A 21,891-nucleotide genomic window follows, 5' to 3' on the forward strand; every position below is an offset into this window, starting at 1 on the left:
CAGAAACTACGTAATGCCTACCAGGACCCTGCTTCCACTCTTGGGACCCCCTCATCTCGCCCACGCATCTTTCTCTTCTTTTTCGACTGGCCTGATGATCTCGATTATATTTTGCAAGGATGTCTGAATCTCAAGCCACTCGATACGAGTCAAAATCGCGATTCAAGCCACCTGTGGCCGTGAACGTGGGCTAGGAACCCTGGCCTTGAGGGGTCAAGATTGACGTCAACCCTTTCGTTCACCATTCACCATTCACAGTCTTGTTGCCCGCGATGAAGCCATCCGCCTTCTTTCAGCCCGCCTTTGTGCCTTGGAACTACACAGTATGAAGTCTAGACCAAAGGTATATATAACCTGTTACGTTCCAGCCACCACACACCGCTTCTGATCTGCTTTTCGTACTTGCTTCGTAATTGAACAATTGAACCTAGGTACCTGATCCCAGTCACGTCAAGTACTACTACCACAGCACTCTAAGTCAAGTTACTAGTACGCCATCATCACAACATGTCTGAGGAACAACAGAAGAAGCAAGGCGGCGGTACGTCCCCTCCCCATGTTATGCCTTCGGGCCACTAGTGACCCCTTACACACTCGCCAACAAGTCGTCCTTGTCAATGCATCCTCCTTATCCTCCTCCCTTCTTTGACTCGAAGAACCAGGCACCACGATCAAATTCACAAACTAACTCGTCAGGCGGTTTAGGCGGCATCCTCGGCGGCGTCACTGACACCGTAGGAAACACCGTCGGCGGCGTCACTGTGCGTTTCTTTCCTTCCTTCCCCCCGGGTCTTGGGCATGCAGACGCATCTACAGTATACTGACCAAGCACCTAGGACACGGTCGGCAACACCGTCTCGGGCGTGGGCCAGGGTGTCGGCAAAACCGTCGGCGGCGCGACTGAAGGGGTACGTTCCTCATACGTCTTCTTCCCATTCTTTGTGTCTTGGTCTCCACCCTTCTCAGAAGTGCACCCTGTCACACAGCACAATCATTTTGTATTTGTTCTTGGACGACCCGACAATGACACAGCGCGAGGACGAGGACGAGGGCAAGAGCAAGGCATCGAAACAAACTTTAATTCCCTGTAGGACATTGGCTAACTTACCCGCGATGCATTATATAGCTCGGCAACACTACCAAATCCGTGGGCGACACGGCCAAAGGCACGACAGATAGCATTGGCGGAAAGAAGCAGACTGGGGATAATCCTCTGGGGTTGTAATTGTCAAGTCCACGGCAATTGGCTGTGCACTGAAAGGATAAGGACTGCTGGCCAGGATCAGAGTACCACTACTAAAGCTGTAGCACGATGGAGGTTTAATCATACAACTCTTGACTGATACGAAATGATATGCATTGACACCAGACGAATGGCATGCTTGTGTAATAGTACCATTCAACCGTATGCACTGTCTCTCATTTGAAGCTATCTACCTCAAGAAGCCGGCAAACGCGAAACTAACGAGTGAATCTGCTGGTCGCTCTCGTATGTTGCTGACAAGCAATGTAACAATCCCACCCGTAACTCCCCAAGCCCTGATATCGACCTGACGCCCAAAGCAACACAAGACGCTAAATGCCCGCAAGACCACAAACAAACACTAAACCTCGTTCGGCTGATATGCCGAGTATAACCACATCCACACATTAACGTGAATCTCGTAATCTGCATCTCTACAGTTCAGGAATTTCGACTTCCTCGTACCCGTCCAAACATATCAATCCAAAGAAGGCAGGATGCTTGCATCTCTTATGCTTCTTCTTCCCACCGTGCCCTGCCTTTGTACTCGTAGGCTGCTCACTGCTCGCAGTGGGACTCGGAGCACCAGTAATCACTCCCGTAGTCGGTATGGTCGAGACGTCGTTCGGACCGGTGTGACGCGGACGATCGTGGCACCCGAAGAAGAGACCCGGCGTCGCACACGTGTGCGGCTCACGGGTTTTGGTCGCCCGCGTTTGTGACGAGGTTGGGGACGGAGTTGGATTGCGCGTCGTCGTCGGATCGTGACATCCCCACCACCCCGGATGCTCACAAGATGAGGACGTCGAAGTCGCTGAAACGGGAATAGTTGTCGTCGGAGCCGAAACCGTCGGCGGGGCTGTCGTCGTGGTTAGAGTGAGGTTGGAGGTCTCCTTGCAGCCGAACCACCCCGGTGACAGACAAGTGGTTGTGGTATACGTCGTGGTCACTACTGGCGTGGTTTTACTGGTTGTCGAGGTCTCGTCCAGGCAGCCCCACCAACCTGGCGTTTTGCACGTGGTTGTCCTCGTACGGGTTGAAGTCGTGGTGGCCGATCTCGTTGTTGTTGTCGAAGCGGATCCATTGCTTTCAAAGAACTTCCAGTTGTAGCAGTCGACACATTCATCATCGGGCTCGCACTCGGGCACTACGTCGTACTTTTTGATCACGCTTTCAATGACGTTGCGGATTTTGTGGTTGCCGATACCCACGCGCCAGCCAAGGTCGCTTACGGTGTCGTAAACACATTGTTTCCCTGTGTGGCATTGCGATTCCATTGCATAGCCGCCGAGAGTGCATGTTGCCGTTGCACCGTTGCAGGTGCCCATGAATACAGGGTCGCCAGTGTTTCCAAAGTGGTATGCTCCAGTATACTTCGTCCGAGGTTTGTGGGGATCTGAAGATGGTGGCGAAGGTAGACCTAGACGTTTTGCCGCAAGGTCCTCACCTGGAGCTTCGAAAGTGACAGTTGGAAGGCCAAAGGTAAGGCCAAGAAGGCTGGTCACAGCGCCACCCAGCGAATGCCCAACAAGCCAGACATTGGAGTCAGCGTATAACTCGGTGACGTTGGTGTACAGGTCGATTGCTGCGCGATAATAGCGGTTTTCTCTTTTCAGAGCCCTCATAAGACATGTCTGATTGCAGGTGTATGTGCTGTCGTAGCAATCGCAGACTTGACGCCAGAAATACTGCCCACCTTGGGCACAACAGCAACTGAAGAACAGATTGTCGTTAAGTTTGTCTCTGGTGGTTGTTCCATCTCCATCGAATACAGCCGGGGAAGTACCCTTCAGACTGATAATGACGGTCTCATTACCCTCATCGGCGAAGATGTGACCTCGCAGGCCATCCCCCCGCCAACCAAATCCAGTCGATCGATTGTACCCCTGGCCAACATCTTGCCAGTCTCCTTCGCCTGGTATTTCTGCATATGCGTCTGCTGCCATTATGGCAAGATTGAGGACTGTGTCTTTATCGGAGACGTTGGGGCCTTTGACTTCATCCATCGTCCAGTCCGTGGCATCCAGGACAGCTGGAGAACCTGTATAGCGAGCATATTCCAAATAGCGCTCTATATTGTATGGCTGCCTGTCGACCAGTCTCTCAATCTCCACGGAGGCGGATCTTGCAGTAAAGTGTGGCGGCTGCTCCAACGGATGCCGCAGACCATCCTGCTCCTCTGCGACGAGCAAAGGCTCCTGAGGACGGAAATCATATCGCTTGTGTAGGGTTGGGTCTTGATATGTGCCGCGGTGGAATATATGCCTTAATGTAAAGTCGTGAGTGTTGTGTTGTTTGGGCGCAGGCAGCGGATACCAAGGGTCGATGGCGGGGGCTTTGGCTGCGTCGACTTGGGATGCGAGGGCGAGGAATGAGAGGAGCATGCCTGCGGTGACTCTCCTGCGGGAGTTGCAAGCCCGATCTTTCGATTTCCGAATCTTCATGTTGTCTCGGTCTTGTGAATGGATGATGGCAACGTAGAGAAGTGGAATGCTGTTGACTGGAGGCGTTGACGTCGATGGTGACATGCGGAGTGTCTCGTCTCGCAAACTCCACCATCAACGAATCCAATCACATGCGCTGTCGCCTGCGAAACATCAACAACGAATCCTCCACGGATGACCCGGGTGTCAGGCACTGATCCCTCGTGAACAATCAGTAACTATGCTCTTCTGACATCAATAAGGCTGCCTCAGGAGGCTGATGGGCAGGCCATGTTGACGCACGGTCACCAAGCTTCTCTGTCCCACTGTTTCAAGTTGACTTGTCCTGCTTCAAGTGGCTCTTCGATCTTGGACACATCCAGTTCGGTTGGATCGAATCTTCGCCGGATGTGCTGTTGCCATCATGTCTAGAAACGCATCCACAGGGTCGATGAAATCGAGGCCTTCCGTCGTCTCTACCAAGTCCTTCGCCCGTTATGAACCTGAGCATCCTTCTCCTACACTGGGGAGAAGCAGAGCCAGCACAGTACATTCCCTTACCTCCTCGAAATCCCCGGAGAAAGATGATGTCTTTGAGAAACCTATCAACGAAGAGAATGAGCCGCCTTCTCCGGACCTTGGGAGGTCCCAGACCCTGCCAGATCGATTCGACGAACTACCAATAGAACTGGCAAGCCTGGCAGACAGATTTGTTGAATCTCTGAGTGTGAAAGTCTACAATGAGCCTCCCTCGATTGATCAACTGGCCGACCTATTCCAAGAATTCTACGCAAGAGCATCTGGCGCCATCTCGATACACATCTCCGCCCTCAAGTCTCGAATACACAGAGAGTCCTCACCTGCACCTTCGAAAGGGTCGAACCTGGCTCCTCCAACTAAGTCAGCAAACTCCCGCCAGATGTTGACGGCATCTGAAGTCACCGAAAAGCGAAAACAGAGAAAACTGTTGGAATACAAGAGGATTTTGTTGGAAGAGGCGGTGGAGAAGAGAGTCTGCGAGAAGATATACGACAAAATCTGGAGACACAAGAGCACGCTGGATGAAGTCAGAGATGAGAAGCTGAGGTCAAAAACTGCAGCACTGTCATTAGTAGGCATAGGGCTGAAAGACCTGGGCATTGAGTGGGATTCCGCAACGGAAAAGACGGTTGAAGATGTGCAAGCTTCGCTGGCACCAGCGAGAGAAGGCCTTGCAAAGATGAACGATGAACACTATCCACTAGGCAAGTTACAACATCTGACCGCCACCCACAAAGCCATTGTCGACACATTATACACTATACACCCTTCCTCATCGTCCGCGGACGAGATCCTGCCTACCTTGATCTACACCTTGATTACATCTCCCATCGAAGGCATAAACATTATCAGCAACCTACATTTCATTCAACGCTTCAGAGCAGCACCGAAGATGGACGGCGAGGCAGCATATTGCTTGACGAATCTAGAAGCCGCTATCAGCTTCCTCGAGAATGTTGATCTTACGAGTCTAAGAGCAGATGAACTGCCTGAAGGACCAAAGAAGGCTCCTGCACAGGCAGAAGTGGAAAATCCAACCAAGCTGGAGGTTTTCCCTGCCTTCCCCGGCACAGCACCACCTTCTACTCCGACGACAGTAACATCAATGTCAAACGCAACTGGCACAAATGTCGAATCAAGTCCAGCGTCATCCATTATCAAGCCATTACCAGAGAAGCCAACTCCAGCTCCAGCCGCTAGGCACCAACGCACCTTCTCTGATCTCCTGCAACCAATAAGCAATGCAAACGAAGCTGTCCGCTCTACCGCAGAAGAGGGGTTCAAAAACATCTCAAGCACACTGGACAACAGCTTCAAGTTCCTGATGGGGAAGCTGAAAGAGCGCAGCACCGACGACGCGAATGCGGAAGTCATTGTTCCGAAAACGCTCGACGAAGCAAGGCAACTGGTCAATCGACCTCTGACTCCAGACGAGGACGACCACGCTCTTAGCGAATCGAGTTCTATCCACGACGGTCAGCATACACCCATACCTTCGAATCTTACCAAGACCGAAGACAAGATGCTGGGGCTGTTTGGTGGCCGCAGACCAACGGCGCGGGAACGAAGCGTGGATAGTGTCACGAGCAGTGGAAGTGGGAAGAGGGTAGGACTGGGTGCACCCCACACCAACTCGCCGCCAAATGGGCTGGCCAACCCACAGAAGACGGCTGCTCCAGGAGCTCAGCCATCGAGCAGCAATCCTTTGGAGTCGGTCAAGAATTTTGGTACAAGTCTAAATCCGATCAATCATATAGGTTCAGCGTTTGGCGGAGCATTTGGTCGATTTAGCAGCAGAACCAGTGTATCTGCTTCGCCGCCTGCAGCAGCGCCTACAACGTCGGCTCCAACGATCGTCCTCGACACTAAGTCTGCATCAGAAGAGAGCAATAAGAAGGCACATGGCCATGAAGTGGGGAAAGTTCCTCTCCGTGTTCCTAACGAGGAGGAGTTGTCGATTATCAGGGCAGCACCTCCAATAACGCACTTCATGTCAGTGACAGATGCCAGTGAGCTGAAGATTCGAGATGTGCAGGATTTGCTGGCGGACTATCAACGCCTGGCCAGGGTACTGGGCAAGCTTGTCCAAAGGGCCGTTGAAGACGAGGCCGTTACCGATCATGCCGAAGGCGAGACTGAAGGCTCTACCGTGGGTAGTGATCACGAAAAGAGCTGAGAATTGATACCCCGAACGGGAATCAGCGACTTTGGGTTGTCCGACCCGTTGGACCGGTATCGACGAGCTTGAGAAGACACTTGCTTGCCCGGGCCATAACCAGAACGGCCCACATCTTTGATGCCACGAGCACCTCCGAGAAGTGTTTAGCGCCAGCGCGCTTTACGACCATATCCCAGTGCTCTGGGTATCACTCCGACTATCCCAAGGGGACCCGGAGGGGTGCAATACATGCGCAAAAAACCCGCATGAAGTCACTGCGAAGACTATTGTCGACCGCGGATATGGAGGCAGCATCAGCAGGGCCAAGAAAAGGCGCAAGCATCGAGGGACCCGGCCACAGCTCCTCTGCATCCACATTCAGTGAAAACGAAATCTCCAATCCTGAGGGGAGAAGGAAGGGGATGGAGAGAGCAATACAGAGCAACGCACGGGTGCAGTGCTCACGTACCTAGTGTTGCTTATCATTGAGCGTCACTGCCAGAGCACTGAACTCAAGTTGGCTCCGAGGCTCTGACCTTCAGTAGTACCTGGCCAGACCAGAACCAGTGATAACCTCGAATGGCCGTACCTGATGATGCCCCTGATGCAGGTTGTCTCTCTCTCCACTGGCGTAACGTAGACGCCGACAGGGCTGCGGGCGAGTACAAATACAAATCTTGCACTTTTCATTCCGAAGTTCTGTGCCCGGTTACTTGAGGAACGTGTTGTACCGCAATCTGTATCTAAACGTCCTGACCTCTGGCTTGCAGTGCCACAGTGCTTAAGTATATATCAAATTTGGTGTCTGTGTCTGTGTCTACCGAGCACTCAGTACCTATTTCATAACTATACAGGGGTATCATATCGAAATCATCTTGCCTCGTGAACAGTTTCGTTCATATCTTTCATAGCATCATTACCTTACTTTTCGTAAGTCAACAACCACAAACAGCATGAACTGCCCAACGCAACGCCCACTACCCATCCAGACCGTCTCGACCAGTCGCTCGGAATTTCAACCACCACTGCCCTTCGCCATACTCTTGCCGGCAATTAATTCGCCGCCGCCTTTCCTAAGACCCGCCAACTCCTCATCAACATCCTTCTTCTTGGTCTCGACGCGTTCAAACCTCTTCTTAACCTCCAATTCGTACTTCAACGCGATTTTTCTGCGCTCTAGTCTGACATCCATCAACTTCCGCACATCGGCCTGGAATTTCTCCAGGAACCATGAAGCAGTCTGCTCGCGGTCGTTGTCGGTTAGAGATCTAAACAAGAGCTTTTGATCTTCTTCGCGCATCTTGGTCAAATTGGTGAGTTTGGTGGCCAGACTGATCGGCGTGCCGTTCATGTCGAGGGCAGGTTCGAGTTGAGGAACACTCGGGTCAGTCGTGAAGGGCATGTCGTCGATGTCTTTCATGGTCTTTCCGGTGAGCGTTTCGGGATCGAAGTCCAGATCCTCCTCGCGTGGTCGTTTGCTCGGAGGGCCTGGTGAAGTAGGGGCGGCAGTTGACTGAGCGTGGTCTTCTTCTGAGGAGGATTCGTGGTATGAAGAGACTTTTGAGGAGAATGGTGGCGGTTGGATATTTGGCTGCCGAGGGTGTTGTGAGATATCAGCAGATCCACTGGCTTCCGGTAACTCGGCAGAATTGTTGATAGTGAACTGCTTCTGTGGCACCTGGAAACGAGTCTTGTGCTTCTGGTGAGGAATCTCCCCGTTGATATTAACAGGAACTTCGCCCAATGGTCGGCTCTGATGTGGAAGGGGAGGGTTGACCCGGCCCTCGGGCACGATCTGCTGAGATTCATGCTTGATGAACTCCTGAGACGCATGATGTTCCTCAGGCACCACTCTTGTACGTGACGGGGTATCCCATGTATTAGGTTCATCTTCAGCAAACTCGCCGTCTGGCTCGTAACCATCGTCAAGTGCCTCACTTGTCAGGACACTGTCCTTTGTATGTTCATCGAAACGTGTGCCATATTTTGGTGCTTCGCCTCGCCGAACTCTTTCATGATCGACCTGCGTTTGCCAACCTGGTCCCACCAGATTACTGTACGATTGCTGGATATTCTTCGATGCCACGGTATGTTGCTTGTAAGGGATGGGTCGCTGGTATGGAGGTGGTCCATCCTGTGGGTCGAAGCCGAAACCTAGGTTCACCTGGGTCTCTTGACCATCCGCAATACTGGTCGAGTCATCGAAGTGGATGCTTTGGGTGTCATCGAAGGCACTGCCGATAAGCTGGAAGAGTCAACATTCTTGACCGGCCATAGGCATACACAGGGTCTCACTTCATGGTGTCCCTCAGCACGGGGATCGGTCCGAGATGTCTTGTGCTGCACGGTGCTTGGAACAATATCAGAACTGTGGTGGTGAGTTGGCTGCGTTGGATCTGCCTTGGCCTTTGCAATTGTATCTGGAACAGCCACTTTCAAACCTTTGATAAAATCTGGCCGTGGCATGTTCCCTTGCTTGCCACCAACGGCATCCCGACTACTAGCCCGTGGCTTGTATTCGACAGTATCGTTGGCACGCTGCTTTGACCGCTCTCGCTGAGGCTGCGGCGTAAGAGAACGCTTCTCTGGTTCCGGTTGGGCACCTCCCACCTCGCGATTCTGCAAATATTGATTGACGCCGTTTAGGCGTTTGTTTCGCAGCTCGACCAGAGGCATCTTGAGCGCATGAGGCAGAATTGAGTTTGAGGTTCTGGCTAATGTCTGAGACAGTCCTTGAGAGTATTGTGTGAAAGTCGACATGAACAGTGCCTGCAGGACACGCCACGAATGAGGCGCGAGATCACGTGCATGAGAATGAACCCCCAGAGTACGGCGGATAGGGCGATCACGTGAGGCTGTATGAGGTACGTCCTCCATGGCGAGCATGGACAGTCACTGACAGTGCAGACAGCCTCCAGCATAGCCGGGGCCGACTGTATCAGAGTTTATGCTTCGCAGCGGGTCCTGAGTCCAGCGGATGATTTTTTATTTCTAATAGACCTAGCAATAGTAATCGCATGCTTCATAACATCGTGGAAAAGAAAATCCTCCACATCTTTTGTCCTTGCAGCGTAAAAAGTATACCACTAGAAAGGGATCATCAGAGAGAACCAGTGGCAGACCCGGCTCCTGATCCTTCTGCTGACCCAGAGCCAGAGCCAGAGCCCGATCCGGAGCTTGTGGAAGATCCAGTCGCAGAACCCGCATGCGACCTTATCGCCCTTTTTCGGCCGCCATCTTCAGTTGCGCCATCCATGCCATCATGCTCATCACCGCCAAAGGCGTCATCATGTGCTCTTCTCTTAGGTCGCCTCCAAGGTTGCATTGTCGGAGTACGCTTCCAGACAACCTCATCCTCGCTGCTGCCTGATTCTTCTTTTCGCAGTGTACCAGCCTCACCCAGCCCATCAAACGGTCGATGAGCACTTCCCAGGAAGCCATTGTAGAGCTCATTAGTTCGTTCATCGACCTCAGCATTTGGATCCCAGATAGGCAGACCATCGGGAGGCAGAGCATCTGCACTGGCATGGCCACGGGCGTACTGCGCCAGAGAACCATTGATACCAGTGAGCGACCAAGCGAAGACCGCCACGTCTCTGATTGCAGCCATGAAGCCAGTGTCAACGTTGTCGGTCGCTGCGACAGTGGGAAATGACGCAAAAGGAGCAACAGTGGTCTGTTCCATGGTAGGTGGCATGACCGGTTCAGGTGCCCAAGGGGAGGCGAAAAGCCCGTTAGCGTAGTAAGGTGCTTCCGTAGCGCCGAGACTGTGAGGCACCAGAGGTCTTGCTTTGCGTAGGATGACGACAAGTCCATCGGACGTGCAGGAGACCACAGCTTCAATTTCTAAGGGTTCGGGCTGAAGGTCTTCAGGTGGCGTCTGAGACGACTCTCGTCTGTTTGAGTCTTGACGGTCGAAAACGGTATCTGTATAATTTCCTTCAGTATACGTGCTGTTGTCAGAGGTCGTCCTATGGGCCTCACCGTCAGCCACACGTGCTAAATGGGGCTCAGACAGTCGTGGCTGTGTAGAAAATTGATCTGCGTCTTGTGGTGGGGTGACCTGGCCCGAAGTACGTGGCCCAGCACTATCAAGAGCAGCAGCCGGAGCCTCAGCGGGTCGTGGTGTCGAAGCGTCTGTCATCGAAACGCTCGCGTCGGAGCGTCCACTACCACCAAGGGGGACACCGCCCTCTTCATCTTCGTCACTCCCGTCTTCTGGCAAGGCCTCGGAATGTGCTCTGCTTCGTTGTTGCAAGGGATCTCGATACCAGAACCTCAAATATGCAATGGAGTCATTAGCTTTTGCGCTTTCAAGGCACTTGATGGCGTCTGGCAGACAGTTCTCCTGAATGCAATAGTAGAAACTCTTGCCGATGATCTCCTCTGGCTCCAGACCCAGAATGGTTGACACTCCACTCGTGGCATACATGATGGTTGAGGTTCGGGTGAAGCGATTGAGGAACAATGCAGCTCGAGGTTCAGGGTGGTGGGCAGCTGGCTCTTGATAGAACTTGTTGGATAAGTACGACAACATGTGGTAACGGGGATCTCGAGGGGAGGAAGAGAATATGCGCCGTATGCCAGCCCCATCCAGAGCCCTTTCTGCAAGACCGTCAGTCCTAGGAAGATTTCAGAGAAAGATGGGTATTTGCGTACGACGAGCCTTGGGCCCTCTTCTGTAAATGGCGGTACTGGCAACAAGGACATCATGGACAACTGTGAAGACGCATTCACAGCCGATCCATTCGCCATTTCTGTGCCTGATCCGGGCGTAGTTCATAACAGCCGCCTTATCCAGTTCGATGCCACGGTCATGGATCTCGCGGGCAAAGGGTATTTCCTCGGGATGGAAATACTCCCAGCACGACCTGCCAACGACTTCATGGGGCAGGTATCCGAGGATGTCCTCAACAGAGTCCGAACAGTACTTGATGCGAGCATCGCGAGATAAATCTGCAGACTTTAGCCAACCATTAGGAGACAGAGGAATGCGGAAGACGTACCATGAATGGTAATGAACACGGTCTCCATCTCGACGGCAAGTCAAGGAGAAGCACAAGGCAAGAAGCCTGTGTGCGCCGAGCAGCCCTAAAAGACGCTGGCCTCCTGCCAGACCATGGGGTGGGAGAGTGCTTTAATAGTTCTCCGCTCCGACTACCAGCGGTAGCTCCCTGTACCGGAAGGCTGTCCCCCTAGCCAATCCGAATGTGACAAGGATGGGATTGGATGCGCGCCGTGAATAGCAAGGATGATCTGCGTTCGAGTTCAACGCTCTGGGTGGCCGTGTGGAGAGGCGTAGAGGTCAGAGCTGGTCAAGGGCCACAGTTGCGCTTGCAGGTGTGCTCAAGTTGGCAACAAGCATCTAACTCGAAGTGGCGCTCGCTGATATCGTATCGGACACAGCGTAGACGATTGGACTCGCTTTCCAAGCTAAAGATGCCGCTGGAAGCGAGCAAATCCTGCACGCCGAGTGGATGTCCGTAAGCTCGTCTCGGTTCGCAACGACACAAGCCAACCTGCAGCGATATATAGAAAGGCTAGAACCTCAGACACTGATGTAGAGACCGGGGATTCGATGGTCAGAGATGATAAAAATTCAAGGTCGACCGGGTGGGGACGACGACGTCGACGGGAAATATCGTCGCTAACTTAGTCGCCACCCTGGTTTGTGGGAGTCTCCATGTCTCCTGCAATTCGTTAAGTGGCTGAAAATAGGTCAATACATCGCCGATACGAGGTACTGCATACCGGATAAAAGACACGTCGTGGAAGTGTTGTGAGCGCTCAATAGTCCACCAATATTTCCCTGTGACTCTGCTTGATTCTTTGGGCCTTCAGCTTGTGGATAGGATGTGAGGCGGTAGACGCAGGTCACGGCAGGTGCAACTCTACATATGCCCCTGGTCCACCATTACGTCAAAAGGCATATCACAATGGGTTCTCTGCAGCAGCTGCGACTGCTGGTCCCTTGCCTGATGGCGATCACTCTGAGCATCTTGCATCCTATCCACACTTCCATAGTACCAAGTCTTTCCTCGGCTGGGCTGTCACTCTCTCGTCTACATACGCTGGCGAGTAACCACAAATATTTCCGTACTGTAAAAAGAAAAGTCGACGGCTTGGTAGGCGTCTCCACTGATGTCCCGGGTGCAACATGACTTGTCGCATTGTACAGACGAGTACCAAACTTCAGCACGGCAGTTCGCCAGTAACTATAGCAGAGGCAAGCCACTACGCCCGAACATTAGCGAGAACTGGGGTATGGAGCTGGTATGGTATTCCTTGACTCGAGTGCCATGTGCCAATCAAACGCCCGGTCCCTCCAACGGTCTGACATCCGAGGGCCATGTAAGGTTGCGGGACGCCACCCACGAATGCACGCGAGCCTGGGAGTCCAGCTGCCTTGTACGGCGGCTGCACCAGCCAACGGTATCTCTTGAGCTCCACACATTGCCCATCCCACCGCAAGGAACAGCTCGTACTAGTTGTATGGTAAAGTCAAGGCCAGACGAAGGAAGTTTCTGTCAACAGCAGATGCGATCATTATGTGACCAGCAAATAGGCTCCACGGGTACGTTCAAGCGTTCAGGCTGCGCAAATTCCAAACCCTTGTTCATTTGGAGGAATCCAGTGGGACATGGGCCTGATGTGACGGCGCGTCGCCATGACACCCGACAACCAGCTTCTGTAACAGCTGGTCTCCCCAGCCGATAAACAACATATCAGAGAAGGCCATTCCAAGAGTGGAAATGGCGGTGATCAGGTCGTGAATGTAACTGGAACAGGGTATGGCTTCCACTGCTTGCGAAACTTTCGACACCAGCGGAGTTCCATCACAACAAGGTGCCAGTGGGCTTACTCGCTGCAGTGTCCTGAGCATCGTTGGACTGAGTATGCAACACAATCCTCGTCTGTCCAAGCTGATGACACAAGGATATTGTAAGCGTCATGAGGCTCCCATGGCCCCAGGTTTCAAATTTCCGCAGAGCCTGAGGACAAGATCGTCGATTGTCTGCATTCCACGCCAAGCCACAAGCTGACTGACCTGCTCTAGCTGGCTAGTCCTGAGGCAAGGTTCTTTTCGCAGCTGCTCATGGAAGAACTCAGTCCCACGCCGGCTATAGGTGAAGAGTAAGGCAATGTGTCTCGATACGGAATCCAGCGCGATCCAACGCCAGAGGGTGCCTTTGACGCGTTGTCTCAACTAAACCAAGTTCGTACAAACATACTCTTCAGCAGCACAAGCTCATGTCCAGGCACTGTGTCAGGCAGACTCCTCAGCCCAGTTTCTGAGATAGTCACGGATGTGCGTTTCTCCATCCTTTTGATAGAGAGCCAGACGCCAAGGATTCTGTGAGCATACCTCAGTCAGTTGCAAGTCCGAACTCGGGAGCCACTCTTGTGCATCGTCAACATCTTTCGGTGGAGGCTCATGGTCCACACCCAATCCTTGACTCTCAGTTACTGCAGCCACATCGAGTGACACTGTTGCAGCAGGTCTGTGGGCTGACGTGCGCCCTAGCTGGCCAAAGCTGCTGAGGAGTGGCACTGGCAGTAACCACCTCGGACGTGCTTCAAGTTACTGGTGCGTGGCGTATGGCCAAGTGTGCGAGCTGTAGGTTGTGAACCTGCTCAATGCGATCTATATGGCTTATCCATCAGGCTTGATTTGCAGCCAAAAGCCGTTACGACGGTAAAGGTCTACAGCCGGTTAGGCTGAGGCCAAGACCGACCTGACGGTAGGGCTGTTACTTTCCTGTTCAAACCTGTGCGTCAAAGCTTTCTCTGCGGAGACAGTCGCGGTCAGTAGGTGCGCTCCATCAAGGGAAAGCAGGTACGTACCTTGACAAGACCTTTGAAAAAATCAAAGCTATTGGCGTCACTCTGCAAAGTCCACCTTCTGCCAGTCTCCCGATCTTCCCATCCTAGCTCCTCCGCGATAAGCAGACCATAGTCCCTGGTGATACCTTTGATCCGTGCTCGTTGACCACCCTCAGCTTCTAGAGTGACAATTTGGTCCATGTGCAGCCAATGCTCGTAGTACATCTTTTCCATGACTTCATCGAACCCCGTGACTAAGAATCGAGCATAGAGGTCGTCAAAGACAGTCAGGACTCTCGCCAGCAGCTTTTCTAGCGTAAATGGTTCCACGTCACGCGGGAGGAACTGCGTGAGTTGGTTCAGCGACGTGGTGGGCGCAGCATTGGCTGTATTCAGACCGATCCCACACACGGCAATGTACTCCTTGCTGTTGTAATGACTGTTGACCAAGATGCCACCAATCTTGGTATAGTTCTCGTTCTTATCGCCACCATTCTCCTTGGCTTTGGCAGGATCCAAAGCAAATATATCATTCGGCCACTTTAACTTGATAGGCAGATCTCGGTAAAGTCTGCCGTCGTAAGACTTGATGCCCTGCACTATCGCCATGGCTGCCAGGTACTGAACGAACACGACCGGAGCAGCTTGCATCTGGGCCATGGGATGTCGAATGACGGTGCTGAACATTAGACTCCCCGGGGGTGAAACCCAGACATTGGAACCTCTGCCCCTGCCAGCAACCTGGACCGTGGCTGTGGCTGTGAAACCCTGGGGAAGATTCCGAAGCAGCTTAGTGTTCTTCTCAAGCAACGTATTCGTGGAAGTCACCACTTCGCCGTAGAGTAGATGAGCGCCAAAATTCGATGCGCCGGGGAGCTGGGATTGATAGTGGTGGAGATTTGCATAGAAGGCCTGGTGGTTGAAATATGGTGTTGATTTCGACTCGGGGTAATCGTCGTCGTGAACGATGATATGTTTCGTTACCGTATTATAGTCGACTATTCGGTCGGAGCTGCCATCGAGCTGGTCAGCAACTTCCTTGCCGTCAGTGTGCGAAGGCAATGCTGTAGCCAAATCAACCATTCTCCAGGTTGATGGCCGGATGATGTGGAATGTGTCATTTTCATCCTTGAAATATTCTTCCGACCGTTCATCCTTCTCAATAAGGTGGCTTATTGAAGACAATATGTTGGCTGTTTCGGTGGGAGTGGACGAGGATAAATGCATGTAGGAAAGGGACGGTACATTTTGTTCGTCGCTCACGGTGAGGCCGAGCTTGGTCAGGCATGCTTTGACGAAGTCCATCCGGTGCTTCTCGTCGGCTGCTAAGGTCGCGATAACCTCTGAGAAGCCCGGGGCATCTGGTTTGGACTCAAGGTTGGCAGCTGCAAATCTAGGCTTTGTCAGTGACCAGTCATCGGCTGGTTTTCCAAGAAAGACGAACTCTGGATGTGGTCCTGTCAGTAACGCTGCACCTTGACCAACCTTGCAGTATACAACAGCAGCGGAACCTTCCCCCGGATCAACTGCAATAGGCTCTAGGTAGCTGGCAAGGACTTCGACGCCTTGATCCTTGAACTTTGGCGCATCCACAAAGACACAACCACCATTGTAATAAGACTTGAAGACACTGGGCACTGCTCCAGCCGATAAAACGGTTTTGTCAACTCTGAGATCTGCAGCCCGAGCGCCTTTCTCGCTATGATAGACAAATCCCGGAAACGCACAGCCTCGAGCGACTCCAGGGTAGAATGCAAGTTCTCGATCGCCAACAACTTCCATGAGCTTATCTCCTACCTCGAATTCGCACCGCTTGCTGCCGTAGTAGCCACCAGCACAAAATCCAATGTAGGTGCCGCCGCGCTCGACGAACTGACGAATCCGCCTGTTCCCATCGCCATTGAGGGTTCTGCAGTAACCCTGGTCGGCGCCGCCTGGAAACACTAAAGCAGCACAACTTGCTGTCCACGGTTCCTTTATAAGCATATCCCCAGTGACGGGGATAACAGCATAGTTGGGCGAAAGTAGCCGTCGAAGGGTATAGAGGCAGTGGCGAACTGATTCGATTGTGCTCCCGTTTCCTGAAGAAAGCATTAGATTTGGATTGGCTCGCCACGCTTCCTGAGTGAGCGCACCAGAGTAGACAAGCACATTCATTCGTTTGGTGGCCATGGTGAATTGTGGCTCACCAACTAAGTGGTGGTGCGACGAAGCTCGGGAATTTGCCTATGTCAGACAACTCTGCGAACCTCCGGGTGGCTTGAGGGTCTGAACTTCTTCCTCTCTCTCACTGTTCCAGATCCGATTTGCTTCAGAAGATCCAGATGGCTAGCGAACAGAAGGCTTCTCAACCGCAGGTGGACGAGGATGATGAAGTAGACGAATGGTGTGTCTTCGGGCGAGCTTTCTCTGCAGATGGTGATGCTCACAATGTGGCTCGTAGGGATCAACGGATCTTCAGTACAGGCTGTGCAGGTATCAACCCCTATTTTTTCATGACGAAGAGACCGTGACTGACGCCCGCAACTACAGAGGAACAGCTTCGAATGAATGACTGCTATTACGAGAAGAAAGACTGGAGGGTTTGCCGGAACGAAGTGAGTGTTGAACCCCAAGATCGATGCAAATTTTGTGGTTATCTCCGGCTTCGTTCTCGGTAACCACAACTGGCCGACGTGCTAATGGACCACCACAGATGGAGGCCTTCAGACAATGCTGGAAGCGCAAAGGAAATGAAGAGCGGACTCAGAGCAAAGACGTCTCATCAGAGAAATGATAGATCGCAATGGTGCAGGCGTGGAGGCTCACTGCAGAGAATTGGTGCTGTCCACTGAGGCTCGTCACGGGATTTGGTGTTTCGATGCAGTTCGTCCGCCACTGCAGAGCGCGTGAAGGCACAAGGTACTGCGGTTTTCCACCAACTCTCTCCTTCATAGAACATAATCGCACCGACTCCTCCTTGATTGTACAATAAATCACACCTCCCGGACCTCTTTTCTACTGTTTCAGTCCTTCCTTGCCTACCGTCTAAGTCCTACCTTGTCCATTGTTGCAAATATGCTGCCAATTTCTCGACTCCCTCTTCAGGCTCCAAGACTACGAGCGACGACTTTCCGGGTTCTGCGAACAGACCTTGCACGATCCTCAACCTATATTGCGTCGCCACAGTTGAAGCTGTGCAGGAACTCCTACTCCTTCCGCACAATATTTACGAAGTCGTCGCCTCGAGGAGCCGAACCTGCATCAACAGCAACCCAACCTTCCAAGCCAAACGCGACTTCAAGCCCACCATCCAGTGAAACACTGCCTGCGCCGCCGACTGCCCAGGCGTTCGCGGTACAAGATGACGATCCTTCAAATGTTGATTGGACGCGGTCGTTTCATGGTCTTTCTGCCGAACCCTTTTCCAAGGAAGCGGCCGGTATACTCATGGAGCCTCTGAGTCCGGACGATGTCGAGATCAAACCTGACGGCATAGTGTATCTGCCGGAGATCAAATACAGACGGATACTTAACAGAGCCTTTGGGCCAGGTGGCTGGGGACTGGCGCCTAGAGGAGAGACAATAGTTACAGAGAAAGCGGTCACGCGAGAATACGCCTTGTTGGCTCATGGAAGGTAAGCGGAAATGGAACCCGTACTTGGGCTACAGTTGACTAAGAACTAGATTGGTCTCTATCGCCCGAGGGGAGCAAGACTACTTTCATAAGGACGGCATACCAACAGCATCAGAGGGTTGTAAATCCAACGCCATGATGCGCTGTTGTAAAGATCTTGGTGTTGCCAGTGAGCTTTGGGATCCACGATTTATCCGCAAGTGGAAGACAGAACATGCACGGGAGGTATTCGTCGAGCATCAAGGAACAAAAAAGCGAACAAAGATATGGCTGCGGAAGGTACGTTGTGGTGCCAGTTGGCCTCGGCCGACGACCGCCCTGCTGACGGTGACCTCTTTCTAGGGCGATCCAGTATCATACCCGTACGCAGAACTAAAGCGTTGACCACGGTGATGGCAATTCATAGCCAACGGTCTAGCTCTTGCCTTCGGGCTCGCCATTAATCACAGACCGCCCTAATCTGCATACACTGCAGACCACACGATTTCGACCCAGTCCCGACAGCAAATTGACGGGACCTCCGTGTCTCGGCTATCGATTCTGAGACGCGTTCATCCTGTACGCACGGCATGGCACGCACGGCTTTCGGCAGATGGACGGGCGATATCGATCAAGGTTGATCAGATCCGACGAGGAATTCGCCACTTACAACACCTGGAGATTGCCTCACTGCTCTACGCGGAGGCTCTTCTGGACGAGAGGATAGGTCTACCTCTCCCGCAACAGTACTCGATGGAAGAAATGCCATCTCACAATGGATCTCCACTCTGTCTCGCTTCTCGATCGCCAGTCCGCAGCAGCTTCTTGAAACTCAGTGCAACAGTTCAGTGCAACACATCATTGTCAATGTCTTGGCCATCAAATCCCACTGCAGCTGCTAGCTATGCCTGGACAACTCAGCCCAAAGGCCTTTCAGATTGAACGTCGCACGTCTATGTACCAGCCTGAGGAGCCCGCGGTCATAATCATGTGACGATAGAGGAGAAAATGTAGACTGCTGCCAGATCACCGGAGAGTGTGGTCACGTAAATCGTTAGAGCGCCTGCGCCGACACGTTGATCTTATAACTTTGAAAGGCAGCGGACAGATTACAAGCATGCAGTCGCTATTACAGAGTGTTCGCGTGCGATACAGTTGAAAGTATTTCTGAAAGAGTCTGATTAGAGTGCATGCACCCTGCTCTTTTGAGCGTCTTATTTCGCTATGGGCATGTGGTCAGCTTTCCGAGACTGCCTGAATATGGCATCACAGTACTCCGTATGGGTTTGACCAACATGCTCTCGGTAGCAAGCACCCAGGTGGATTACAGCGGCGAAGTCATGGGACCGTCTATCCGGGCGGCGCACCGTGAGCAGCCAGCGCATAAACTCGAGACTCGGAGCTGCCCATATCTTGCATGAACACACTGCGATAGGCGTCTGTCACTCCACAATGACATCCCAGCTTACTCATTACGGTGCTCACTGGTGCTCAAGCATGTATTTCTTGCTTTAGCCTCTGCAGAACATCCTCTGACCACGCCTACTGGCTCTATTTGGCGATGAGATGGCGATCTGAAACTTAGGAGGAGTGCGAGGCCGGGGGCTACTTCCTTGGCATTGTTAGTGAAGCAGCTTGCGCCTTTCTAGGCGACACTGGCAGTTCTTCTCTTTCTCAGACCACGACGAATCCCTTCCTGCCGACACTCTCTCCACCACCTTTCCGACGTCTTTTTGCCCCGCAGCCCTCGCCTCAATTTGAAAGCTCGAGTCAGATATAGCTCGAAGCCAAGCCTGTTGTCAAGACTCTCATGACCTGAAAAGAACTCGGGTTCCGACCATGATGCCTTCTGGCTCTCCTTTGACCTTTGACCTGATGCAGCTTCACGCCGGCTGACTCTGAAGGATTTTCCATCACCCTGCATTGCGACATCTCTCCCTCCGAGTAAAGGTGTACTGTACCATCATCGACGAACTCCAAGGTCTAGAATCTTTTCAATGACGAGCGTGGCACTTCTTCCACCCACTCCCGCGTCCTTTTGACACCTCGCTAGCTCATACCGATCGCTGACCCGCCCTATTCCTCATTTGCTGGAGAACCAGTCAATCCTACCCCGCGCTACGAGTACATCCTGTCCTTATAAGATGGCTTCGGCCGCGCCGCACGAGCCAACAGAATCATCTATTTTGGCTAGACCTTTATCGCCTGAAGATGGAAAAGGGCTGAGATTTGGCCAAGCGTGGAAGGACGCAGGCAAACCCTCGTCACGACCCCCATCCGCAGACCAGTCTGATTGCAGTCGGCGCAAATCATTGATCCAGTTCCATACCGCGGATGCAGAAGACCTCATCAGACGAGAGAGTGTCGCCCAAGGTGCTAGAATGTCCTCCAGTGCTCTGAGAAGACTGTCATCGCCACCGCCTCCCTTCAACTACCACCGTGGTGTCTCCTTCGATACCTTTGACAACCGAGACGCATCGACGGAATCGTTTACATTAAACTACAAGCATTGCGAGTATTCTCGTAACTCTCGAGGTCGAACCTTCTTGTGCGGAACCGATGCGAAAGACTACTCGGAATATGCCTTGGAGTGGATGCTGGACGAGTTGGTTGACGACGGAGACGAGATCGTTTGCTTGCGAGTGATCGAGAAAGATGCGAGACCAAACGAGACAGCATATGACCGTGGCAAATATCGGTTAGAGGCGCAAAAGTTACTGGACAGTGTCATCAAGAAGAACAGCTCGGAGGAGAAAGCGATCAGCATCATCATGGAGCTTGCGGTCGGGAAGGTCCAGGAAATCTTCCAGCGCATGGTAAGCATGTCACATGAAGCATGTTCTTTCTATGCTGACCCAAATCCAGATCCAGTTGTATGAGCCCGCGGTATTAATTGTGGGTACCCGTGGGAGAAATCTGGGAGGAATGCAAGGTTTGCTTCCTGGATCAGTCTCAAAATACTGTCTCCAACACTCACCCGTACCTGTGATCGTGGTTCGACCGACTTCGAAAAGGATGAAAAAGAAAATGAAACGGCAGATGGAGAGTGGTCGAAGCCTTTACAGCAGCATGCTTGAACAGGTCCAATCAGCTGGTGGCAGTCATTTGTACGCGCAGGCTAATAGCACTTCGATATCAATGGAAGCCACCCAGAAGGAAGCTGACGCGGTTGAAAAGGCCATCGGGCCTCCCAAAAAGGGTATACTCAAGGGGACGTATGGGGGACCTCTTGCGCGAGTCACTTCGGCCAGAAGCGATATCACTTCAGACGAGGACTCTCCCGAAAGGAGTTTTGCTTTACCGATTGGGTTCTTGAGCACCGAGAGTGCGCCTCGGGCTGATCTCGCGATGAAAAGCCCGAGCATTGCCGCCCTTGCAGAAGACTGGGACGATGATAAACCTCCCAGATCGCCCAGACAATCTGCGAAAAAGGACCATCGAGATAGTGATGCTGCTATTTCTGATGAAGAGGACATTCATCTGCTGGTGCCGAGGATTGTGGAGGAACGGCGACCGTCCGTCAGAGAGACCACGCCCTGGTTGGCGGATATACTTCGAGACAAGCCGCAAAGGAGGTCGCCGAGTCACGGCCGATCTCCTTCTCGATAACGTTGGCTTCTGGGTGGCATGGTTTGGCGACATTCTATCAAAGCCATTCATGCTGATCCCTCGAATGGGGTTTCCTGCAAGGAGGAAGGGACGTCTCAGCAGAGCACTGATAGTTGGTCAGTCGTGGTCACCTCTAGATGACATCTTCGAAGCTGCAACCTGTCTACAAGAGCTTCGATCACGACGATTGAGATGGCCCCTTGACCAGGTGAAGAGGTGTTCGACCGTTGCACAGAGGTGCTGGTTTCGTGAGATTGTGGTTGGTGAGACGTGATCCTGGCATGCGCAGGCTCAAGATACCAAAGTGGGCCTCGACCGAGGGAGTCCTGGTGTGCGCGCTCTACCGGGTTCAGATCACACTTCTTCAGCTGTGTGAAAGCCAGCCCATTCAAATAGCCTCCAACCTAGAATTTACCACCTGCTCGGTTACGGTATCGTTATCTACTCGTAGTGGGTAGCTGTAGCAGAAGGCCAGAAGCTTGAAGGGCTTTTAGCGCCA

General features: G+C 52.5%; 8 protein-coding genes across 11 annotated transcripts; 4 read left to right on the top strand and 4 right to left on the bottom strand.

Moving 5' to 3' along the window:
• Positions 1-325: 325 nt before the first annotated feature.
• Positions 326-1,367, top strand: PV05_04640 (uncharacterized protein). Its single transcript, XM_013461062.1, has 5 exons — positions 326-343; positions 432-541; positions 697-761; positions 837-908; positions 1,127-1,367. The coding sequence occupies exons 2-5, from the start codon at positions 508-510 to the stop codon at positions 1,223-1,225; spliced, it is 270 nt and encodes an 89-aa protein (XP_013316516.1). The 5' UTR covers positions 326-343; positions 432-507; the 3' UTR covers positions 1,226-1,367.
• Positions 1,346-3,899, bottom strand: PV05_04641 (uncharacterized protein). Its single transcript, XM_013461063.1, has one exon. It carries the CDS (start codon positions 3,769-3,771, stop codon positions 1,678-1,680), a length of 2,094 nt encoding a protein of 697 aa, XP_013316517.1. The 5' UTR covers positions 3,772-3,899; the 3' UTR covers positions 1,346-1,677.
• PV05_04642 (uncharacterized protein) lies at positions 3,833-7,164 on the top strand. Its single transcript, XM_013461064.1, has one exon. It carries the CDS (start codon positions 4,091-4,093, stop codon positions 6,380-6,382), a length of 2,292 nt encoding a protein of 763 aa, XP_013316518.1. The 5' UTR covers positions 3,833-4,090; the 3' UTR covers positions 6,383-7,164.
• Positions 7,134-9,147, bottom strand: PV05_04643 (uncharacterized protein). Its single transcript, XM_013461065.1, has 2 exons — positions 8,660-9,147; positions 7,134-8,609 (listed from the first exon to the last, which is right to left on the bottom strand). The coding sequence occupies exons 1-2, from the start codon at positions 9,122-9,124 to the stop codon at positions 7,380-7,382; spliced, it is 1,695 nt and encodes a 564-aa protein (XP_013316519.1). The 5' UTR covers positions 9,125-9,147; the 3' UTR covers positions 7,134-7,379.
• Positions 9,148-9,363: 216 nt separating this feature from the next.
• On the bottom strand, positions 9,364-11,978 carry PV05_04644. Of its 2 annotated transcripts, XM_013461067.1 has the most exons (4): positions 11,371-11,978; positions 11,024-11,320; positions 10,349-10,969; positions 9,364-10,291 (listed from the first exon to the last, which is right to left on the bottom strand). In XM_013461067.1, the coding sequence occupies exons 1-4, from the start codon at positions 11,396-11,398 to the stop codon at positions 9,465-9,467; spliced, it is 1,773 nt and encodes a 590-aa protein (XP_013316521.1). In that variant the 5' UTR covers positions 11,399-11,978; the 3' UTR covers positions 9,364-9,464. The 2 variants fall into 2 exon arrangements, with proteins under 2 accessions (XP_013316521.1, XP_013316520.1); XM_013461066.1 differs by having other exon boundaries at positions 9,364-10,969.
• Positions 11,979-12,574: 596 nt separating this feature from the next.
• Positions 12,575-16,943, bottom strand: PV05_04645 (biotin-[acetyl-CoA-carboxylase] ligase). 3 transcript variants are annotated; one of them, XM_013461070.1, is made up of 4 exons: positions 16,324-16,943; positions 15,633-16,269; positions 14,210-15,581; positions 12,575-14,152 (listed from the first exon to the last, which is right to left on the bottom strand). In XM_013461070.1, exons 1-4 carry the CDS (start codon positions 16,358-16,360, stop codon positions 14,141-14,143), a joined length of 2,058 nt encoding a protein of 685 aa, XP_013316524.1. In that variant the 5' UTR covers positions 16,361-16,943; the 3' UTR covers positions 12,575-14,140. The 3 variants fall into 3 exon arrangements, with proteins under 3 accessions (XP_013316524.1, XP_013316523.1, XP_013316522.1); XM_013461069.1 differs by having other exon boundaries at positions 14,210-16,269; XM_013461068.1 differs by having other exon boundaries at positions 15,633-16,943.
• On the top strand, positions 16,471-18,959 carry PV05_04646 (mitochondrial genome maintenance protein mgm101). The gene is made up of 6 exons (XM_013461071.1): positions 16,471-16,574; positions 16,632-16,663; positions 16,721-16,785; positions 16,884-17,805; positions 17,855-18,083; positions 18,147-18,959. The coding sequence occupies exons 4-6, from the start codon at positions 17,246-17,248 to the stop codon at positions 18,186-18,188; spliced, it is 831 nt and encodes a 276-aa protein (XP_013316525.1). The 5' UTR covers positions 16,471-16,574; positions 16,632-16,663; positions 16,721-16,785; positions 16,884-17,245; the 3' UTR covers positions 18,189-18,959.
• Positions 18,960-19,503: 544 nt separating this feature from the next.
• On the top strand, positions 19,504-21,867 carry PV05_04647 (uncharacterized protein). The gene is made up of 2 exons (XM_013461072.1): positions 19,504-20,599; positions 20,649-21,867. The coding sequence occupies exons 1-2, from the start codon at positions 19,928-19,930 to the stop codon at positions 21,390-21,392; spliced, it is 1,416 nt and encodes a 471-aa protein (XP_013316526.1). The 5' UTR covers positions 19,504-19,927; the 3' UTR covers positions 21,393-21,867.
• The last annotated feature ends 24 nt before the right edge of the window (positions 21,868-21,891 follow it).

The sequence above is a fragment of the Exophiala xenobiotica genome (genome assembly GCF_000835505.1).
Source record: "Exophiala xenobiotica strain CBS 118157 unplaced genomic scaffold supercont1.3, whole genome shotgun sequence".
In the NCBI taxonomy this organism is placed as follows: domain Eukaryota; kingdom Fungi; phylum Ascomycota; class Eurotiomycetes; order Chaetothyriales; family Herpotrichiellaceae; genus Exophiala; species Exophiala xenobiotica.

Bases quoted from the DNA above. Each gene is read 5' to 3' on its own strand.
- PV05_04646 (XM_013461071.1), top strand. From the start codon at position 17,246: ATGCTGCCAATTTCTCGACTCCCTCTTCAGGCTCCAAGACTACGAGCG. The intron at 17,806-17,854 runs GTAAGCGGAAAT...ACTAAGAACTAG, and splicing joins GCCTTGTTGGCTCATGGAAG to ATTGGTCTCTATCGCCCGAG. The intron at 18,084-18,146 runs GTACGTTGTGGT...ACCTCTTTCTAG, and splicing joins CAAAGATATGGCTGCGGAAG to GGCGATCCAGTATCATACCC.
- PV05_04647 (XM_013461072.1), top strand. From the start codon at position 19,928: ATGGCTTCGGCCGCGCCGCACGAGCCAACAGAATCATCTATTTTGGCT. The intron at 20,600-20,648 runs GTAAGCATGTCA...ACCCAAATCCAG, and splicing joins AGGAAATCTTCCAGCGCATG to ATCCAGTTGTATGAGCCCGC.
- PV05_04644 (XM_013461066.1), bottom strand. From the start codon at position 11,398: ATGGAGACCGTGTTCATTACCATTCATG. The intron at 11,321-11,370 runs GTACGTCTTCCG...TAAAGTCTGCAG, and splicing joins CGTGTTCATTACCATTCATG to ATTTATCTCGCGATGCTCGC. The intron at 10,970-11,023 runs GTACGCAAATAC...ACGGTCTTGCAG, and splicing joins AAGAGGGCCCAAGGCTCGTC to AAAGGGCTCTGGATGGGGCT.
- PV05_04643 (XM_013461065.1), bottom strand. From the start codon at position 9,124: ATGTCGACTTTCACACAATACTCTCAAGGACTGTCTCAGACATTAGCC. The intron at 8,610-8,659 runs GTGAGACCCTGT...TGACTCTTCCAG, and splicing joins GTGCTGAGGGACACCATGAA to CTTATCGGCAGTGCCTTCGA.
- PV05_04640 (XM_013461062.1), top strand. From the start codon at position 508: ATGTCTGAGGAACAACAGAAGAAGCAAGGCGGCG. The intron at 762-836 runs GTGCGTTTCTTT...CCAAGCACCTAG, and splicing joins ACACCGTCGGCGGCGTCACT to GACACGGTCGGCAACACCGT. The intron at 909-1,126 runs GTACGTTCCTCA...TGCATTATATAG, and splicing joins TCGGCGGCGCGACTGAAGGG to CTCGGCAACACTACCAAATC.
- PV05_04645 (XM_013461068.1), bottom strand. From the start codon at position 16,360: ATGGCCACCAAACGAATGAATGTGCTTGTCTACTCTGGTGCGCTCACT. The intron at 15,582-15,632 runs GTTCGTCTTTCT...GACAAAGCCTAG, and splicing joins CTGACAGGACCACATCCAGA to ATTTGCAGCTGCCAACCTTG.
- PV05_04641 (XM_013461063.1), bottom strand. From the start codon at position 3,771: ATGTCACCATCGACGTCAACGCCTCCAGTCAACAGCATTCCACTTCTC.
- PV05_04642 (XM_013461064.1), top strand. From the start codon at position 4,091: ATGTCTAGAAACGCATCCACAGGGTCGATGAAATCGAGGCCTTCCGTC.